At 32.7% G+C, this 6981-nt stretch overlaps 1 protein-coding gene across 1 annotated transcript in view; it reads left to right on the forward strand.

The window, feature by feature from the left end:
• The first annotated feature begins 4780 nt into the window (after positions 1 to 4780).
• The window catches only part of LOC131607330 (putative clathrin assembly protein At5g35200), a 2417-nt gene continuing 216 nt past the window's right edge, over positions 4781 to 6981 (forward strand). Inside the window, exons 1-7 of the mRNA XM_058879381.1 lie at positions 4781 to 4876; positions 5118 to 5187; positions 5483 to 5580; positions 6233 to 6374; positions 6474 to 6574; positions 6692 to 6775; positions 6878 to 6928. Coding sequence (XP_058735364.1) covers positions 4781 to 4876; positions 5118 to 5187; positions 5483 to 5580; positions 6233 to 6374; positions 6474 to 6574; positions 6692 to 6775; positions 6878 to 6928 — 642 coding nt within the window. The remainder of the gene's footprint in view (positions 4877 to 5117; positions 5188 to 5482; positions 5581 to 6232; positions 6375 to 6473; positions 6575 to 6691; positions 6776 to 6877; positions 6929 to 6981) is intronic.

Raw genomic sequence — 6981 nt, forward strand, 5'->3', positions numbered from 1 at the left:
TGGAAAGTAACTAAACACACATAATTGTTAACCCAAGTCAATGTACAACAACACCTAATCCGGGGGCTACCAATCCAGAAAAGAAATTCACTATTAGTAGTATCAATTCAAAGCTAAACTCCCCCGTTTACAACTTCTCACTTAATCCCTACCCAGTGCAGCTTCTACCTAAGAAAAACCCCGCTCACTTCTAATCACCACCGTGATGTCTCACAAATAACGACTCATGTTATTGATATTGACGGCTCTTGACCACAATTGTCAATTACAAACGATACACAATTAAGACTTACTTAACCAACAAATACTTAGAGTTGCTTACAAGCTTCCTCCAAGAAAAATAGCTTGAATCACAAGAAACACACACTTAAATAACTGTATACATTCAATACTTCACAACTTATGAATGCATGACAGAACTTACAACTTAATGAACAGTCCTACTCTTCTATCAACATGATATTAGAGAGACTCGCATTGAAAGGACAAACCCTAACCTAATCCTGTAAGCTCTACTTTTCAAAAGGTTTGCAGCTTGCTATTTATAGCACACATTTGGTATGGACTTGGGCTTCAAAATGCAGTAGGGAGACTGCTAGAGATCTACGGGATATTCTCCATAAAAATAGATCTTCAATCAAATCTTCCTAAATATTCTCCATATTTATAAACCATGAAAATCTTCAAAACAAATCAAATCTTTTATCATGATATTAAATATTATATAGGATTGCATAATATTCTCCAAATATTCTGCATCTGTAACACTTACAATAGAATTCATAAGCCCAATTTAACCTTCAGTCAAGATGTCGAATGATCTTTGCATAGGACATCTTGTTCGACATGTTACACCAGATATAATTGATAGAACATCTTATTCAACATATATTTTCTGCAATGTTAAAACATTTTATCTAACATGTTGTTGTCTTATTTGTTTTACTGAAATTAATGCCAACCATATAAATAGAGAATCTACAATAATATTTTGTATATTTTAATCATGTAGTGTTTTTTTATTACAAGAAGGGCCAAAGGCCCAAAAACGAACTAAACAGGCACGCTTCTAGAAAAAGAGACACCACGAAAATCCTCGTCTAAAAGACTAAGCAGGCAATCAGGGGTTGAATTGTAGATCATAATATCAGGGCCACTAACACAACCAATACTCGCAATCGCATCAACTCACTTGTTCGCTTCTTTCAAAGAATGTAACGCACGAACTTCCGTAATATCCAAAGCTTATGCATTCTTGATTTTTGATTTCAAAGTTTTTCTTCTTTGATATTTCTTCTTTGATAAGCTTTTGTATTCATCAAAACTAAACTAAGATAAAGGATGGACATCCTCTTCACACACCTTATTTAAATTTGAAATCTTCATATTAGGTTTTTGGTATCCCAATAATTTTGAGCTTTAATCTTAGAATTTTAGTGATCAAAATGTAGGAAATCAAAACAATCAAATGACACATTTCTTGATATGTGAAATTTTATTTCTCATCTAAGGTAAAAGGGTGAGAGAAGGTTCAATTTTATGAGTATAATAATTTTAATGAGAGGCTTACCACATATAACTTAGCTCTCTAGAAAAATAACTAATTAATGAGTATTAAATATGGTCATTTTGAGAACAAAAAATGATTTATAAATATTTCTATTGTTGTGATTTACTTTTATGTCCAAATTATGTAATACTTGATTAGGATATGCAATTATGTGTTATTTGACATTGTATGTACCATGTGTGTTTTAAGTATCTTTAGAAAATTAATCAATGTGTAATGAGCATGAATTATTAAATTGGCATTTGACATTGTATGTACCATGTGTGTTTTAAGTATCTTTAGAAAATTAATCAATGTGTAATGAGCATGAATTATTGAATTGGCATGTGTTTAATAGATTTTATGATGTGAAATAATGTGTGATGTCAAATCATAAGTGATTATCGTTGCAGGCTAATCAATTAAGGAGTAGTTCTGACCCATAATTCCTTCATTTCTTGACCAAATTTTATACTATATATAAGGGGGATTTATGTTCACTTCAAATCACAGAAGAATTATGAAATTTCTCTTGCACTTAGAATTATTTTAGTGATGAGGGAGCGAAATACTTAGTAGTAATTATGCTTGTGTAACTGTTGTTTTAATTTGGTTTGAGTTGTAATTGTAAGTCTGGAAAGTCATTCTCTTTGCAACTCTACGATAATTTTAAAGTTTTCAAGTTGAACATGGATAAAATCTTGGTGTAGAAGTTTGTGGGCTAATCTTGTGATAAAAACTCAAGTTGTTAATAAAACTCTCAAGGGTAACTCCTTAGGGACTAAACTTGTAGGTCGTGTGGTTTATAATCAAATCAGTATGAATTCTAGTATACAATTTCCTTTTCATTATCTCTTTATTTTTCAGCGCTTAAATCTCCACTTCATCTCCTTGCTTAAAATTGACCAAGTAAAACTTATCGTTTTCTTAAAAGTTTTAAAAAAAACTTTTTTTTATCATCATTCACCCCTTTTGTGTTTGAAATCACTTGGTAAAAAATGAGTGTGAAATTTATTTCTTTGGTATGTGGAAATGAGAATTCTAAAAAAAATTCATTTGTCCTATATAAGGTTCAGTTTTAGCCGAGGATAATTTTTAGCTATATAGGTAACTTTTCTTTGCTTGCAAAGAACATGGTATCTCTAGAATCAAAGATTTCCTTAATATGTAAATCAAATAATATGTGAGCAATTTCTTTTTCCACCCTTATATGATCTCCCAGACTCTTGGATAAAAGTAAAAAAATGCCCACAGTTTTTAAAGATGCATCCTCGAATGCACCATTTTTACACAAAATAAGTGTAAATTGTTGAGCTCCCATAAGTTTGCCAAAATTTAAGTCAGAGATGCATCTCCGTATATGTTTTAGGGTTTGTCCGCAGATGCATCTCTAAATTAACCTTTGTTTTTAAACTAAAGGAAAATTTCGAAGATGTATCTTCAAACGAGTTCAATGTATATATAACGCGTGCTAGATCCTCCCTCTCCTCCTTCTTCATTTTTCCAAACTTTTTCATCTCCCATTTGAGTTTGTGAGCAACATTGTTCTAGTAATTTTTTCAATCAACAGAAGTACCTCTAGTTCACTCTTTCCAAACCTAACTGACTCCACATACTACATTCAACATTTTCATCCTCATCAACACTTTTTTGATTAAGTTTCTCATTTCACTTTTTTGACTTTTGATTAATGTATTAGGTAGTATTAGAATTTGAAATAGGTAGTTGTTACAAACGGGCACTATGATTTGGTTGCATTTAGGATTATTAGGGCAAAAGTTGTATCAGTTTCTTCCAGTGATGCAAACATGAGCTTTTTCGGAGATGCATCTCTGAATTGGGTCCTTTCTGATTTTCGGACATGCATATCAAAAAATGACTAGAATTGCAATCTAATGTGTTTTCTCATTTTTTCAAAAAAATGACTGCAAACAACAACGGCAGAATGAGACTAGGTCGTAACACCTAACACGCATTTGTTTGCCGCGAAAGGACTAGACTTCAGAATGAGCATGTTAGAGCTAGGCGGAGAACCGCTCCTAAGCCTTATGACAAAAAAGCGTCGAGTTCTAAGAACCGCCTGTCATATGAATCCACCTTTATGAATAGCAGAAAGTCAGACACCAGTTTTTTTTTATATATATATATATATATGATTTAGTACTTATATATAATACTAATAATTAGTTAATATAAACCTATGATGAATATTAATTTTTTTATAAATGAGAAAAGGACATTGGGCCATTAAATTTATTTCACTAAGAAATACAAGAATAAAAAGATGTTAAAAATACGAAAGAAAAGAGAAACTGTAAAAAAAAAAAAAAAGTGGGGCCGTTATATGATGGAAGTTGAGTTCCAAGAAATTGGAAGGTAAAGACAAAAGCAGGAGATCAAATCCCAATTTAACCCACTGTAGTCCAGTACAGCTTCTTACAACACCGTATTTCTGACACGCTAATTAACTTCTTCATTATCATCAATTCCGTTTTTTTTTTATATAATTTTCCAACTCCAACAAGAACAACTATAACATAAATATATATATATATATATATATATATATATATATATATATATATATATATATATATATATATATATATATATATATATTAAAAATAACGTCACAGACGCCGACGACCAACCAAACCAAGCAGCTCATATTGTCTGTCAACACTACAATTCTCTCTCTCTCTCTCTTGTTTTCTTTTTCTCTCTTCCATTCTTAAACCTTCAGCTTTTACGCGTACATACAAAATTCAATTTCTACCCTTAGATCGTGCTTCTACTTTTCTCTTTCACTCCTGCAAATTTCTGTAAGCTCGTTTTTTCTCAACAATGCGCTACTTTTCTTTTTTTATTTTATTTTTATTTTATTTGAAAATCAAAATTAATTCTTCTTGTTCTTCTTGATGTTGCTGGTGATGTGTTATCTCTTAGTTCTTAATATTCATGGTTTAAGGTAGAATAGAATCTTGTTCGGTTATTTATTTATTTATTTATTCTCAATTTTGAGCTTATTAGGGGGTTATTTTGTTGTCGGTGATTAATGTTTCTTTACTTGGATCTGATTAAGCTACTACGTTATTATCAACTTTAATTTCAGATTTTTTAAATTACTTTCTTCTATTTTTAGAATAACATAACATTCTTTCATTTTGGAATAACCAATGTTTCTTTTTTTCTTTTTGGTTAGAATTTTGGAATTGTGAAAGGGAGAACAATATGTCTGGTGGAACGCAGAATAGTTTGAGAAAAGCACTTGGAGCTCTTAAGGATACAACAACAGTTTCGTTGGCTAAAGTCAACAGTGGTTACAAGGTAGAGTAATTTGCTCATAGAATCTCTCTGTGTTTGGATGGATTGATGGAGTGTTATTATGTGAAATCGCGGTGACGGATTGATTTTTGTTAAACTCTTGAAGTGTGATTTTTGACAAATCGTGTGGCCCGCCGTGATTTCGATGTACTTATTTAGCCACTTTCAATCCAAACATGTACTATGTTGAATGGGATCATGTATTTTGTGTGTTTGTTTTCAACTTGGTTTACTGTTTTTTTAGGAGTTGGACATTGCTATAGTTAGAGCTACGAATCATGTTGAACGGCCAGCTAAGGAGAAACACATTCGAGGTTTGTGTTTGCTCCCTCTCTTTATGATTTCTTATGTATTGTTTCCTTTTTTGGATGTGATTCTGTCGGGGTTTATACCAATTACCGCCCTTCCTATGGGGATTTGTTTGACACGTCACGTGTTTTGAACCAAAGACATCCCACTTGTTCTCTTGCCACGGACCTAATGTTGTACACTTGGAATAATTGCCGTGATCTGTGCATCACACTATCACTTACTTTATATTTATACTATTTGTTGCATTTTTGTAGACTTTATGTTTAATTTAAATTGTTTCTGTGATCTCTTTTGCAGCTATATTTTCAGCGATCTCAGCCACGAGACCAAGGGCTGATGTTGCCTATTGCATCCATGCTCTGGCCAGGCGATTATCAAAGACTCACAACTGGGCTGTACGTGCACTGTGACTTGCATTTTATCCTTTCTCTATATGGATTAAAATTTTTCCAATGAATTCACTCAATTGCCGGGAATATGCAATCAAGATTTTATGAATTATTACTTATCATCAATATTGTCAAATAGCGGCGCTATGGCGTAATTGAATTTGACCAAATCGTTGATGCTCTGTGATACACTATTAAGTACTAAGTGTTGTCAATTAGTGTCTATAGGGGTGCTATTTGACAAAAACATAGTGAAGTTTGAACAAACTGCCATTTTCTGCGATCCGCATTTGACTTGCTGATAATTGTCCGTTTGCCTATATTTCAACGATTTCACAGCTGAAGATTGTGGCTCGCACATCACATGTTACCTTAAAGCCTAATAGAAAAGGGAAAAAATGAATATCTAGATAGCATTTTAAACAAAAGAATCTGCTGAAACATGTTGTGCCTAGCCTTGTTAATATATGAAGAAACATATACGTTTTGTGTCGTTCTGAAACTACAATATTTATTTGGCACCTTCCGCAGTTATATTCTATTTTTTTAGTTACCTTTGCGATTTCTGTAGTTCTCACGTAATTCAATACTGAGCACGTGTTTGCTAATGTGTTTGTGTCATTTTATTTGGTTTATTGACAAATGGTTCTATCTATAGGTTGCATTGAAAACTTTAATCGTCATTCACCGTGCTCTAAGGGAAGTGGATCCCACATTTCACGAAGAACTCATTAATTATGGAAGAAGTAGAAGTCATATGCTCAACATGGCTCATTTTAAAGATGACTCCAGTCCAAATGGTGCTTGCTTTTGATCTTTATACTCATCATTGATCATGTTATAAATTTAACGATTGTCTTAATTGACTTTGCATTTTCATCTGTTGTTTTGTTGCTCAGCATGGGATTATTCTGCATGGGTTCGCACTTATGCATTATTTTTGGAGGAACGATTGGAATGTTTTCGTGTGTTGAAGTATGACATTGAGGCAGATCGTCCTGTAAGATATTTTCTATTTCTTTTCTAGTCTTCATAGTGATTGTTATTTCGTCACATCACACACATCTTGCGTGCTTTTTGAATAAGGAAAGTTTAACAAGTATGAACTTTGTCACAGAGGACCAAAGATTTGGATACTGCCGAATTGCTAGAGCACTTGCCAGCTTTACAACAACTTCTCTACCGAGTTGTTAGTTGCCAGGTGAAATTTTAATCCAACGGGTTTGGTTTTAATGAATATATATTTATAATGCTAGCAGTATTAATATCGTACCAATTCTTTTGTAAATTTTCTATGTTGCAGCCACAAGGGGCAGCTGTACATAATTTTGTGATTCAGTTAGCACTCTCATTGGTAGGTCAATTGTTTAACCGTAGTTAATTTTTTCGTTTGTTTTTGCTTCCGTC

Source organism: Vicia villosa, linkage group LG1 (genome assembly GCF_029867415.1).
Source record: "Vicia villosa cultivar HV-30 ecotype Madison, WI linkage group LG1, Vvil1.0, whole genome shotgun sequence".
In the NCBI taxonomy this organism is placed as follows: Eukaryota; Viridiplantae; Streptophyta; class Magnoliopsida; order Fabales; family Fabaceae; genus Vicia; species Vicia villosa.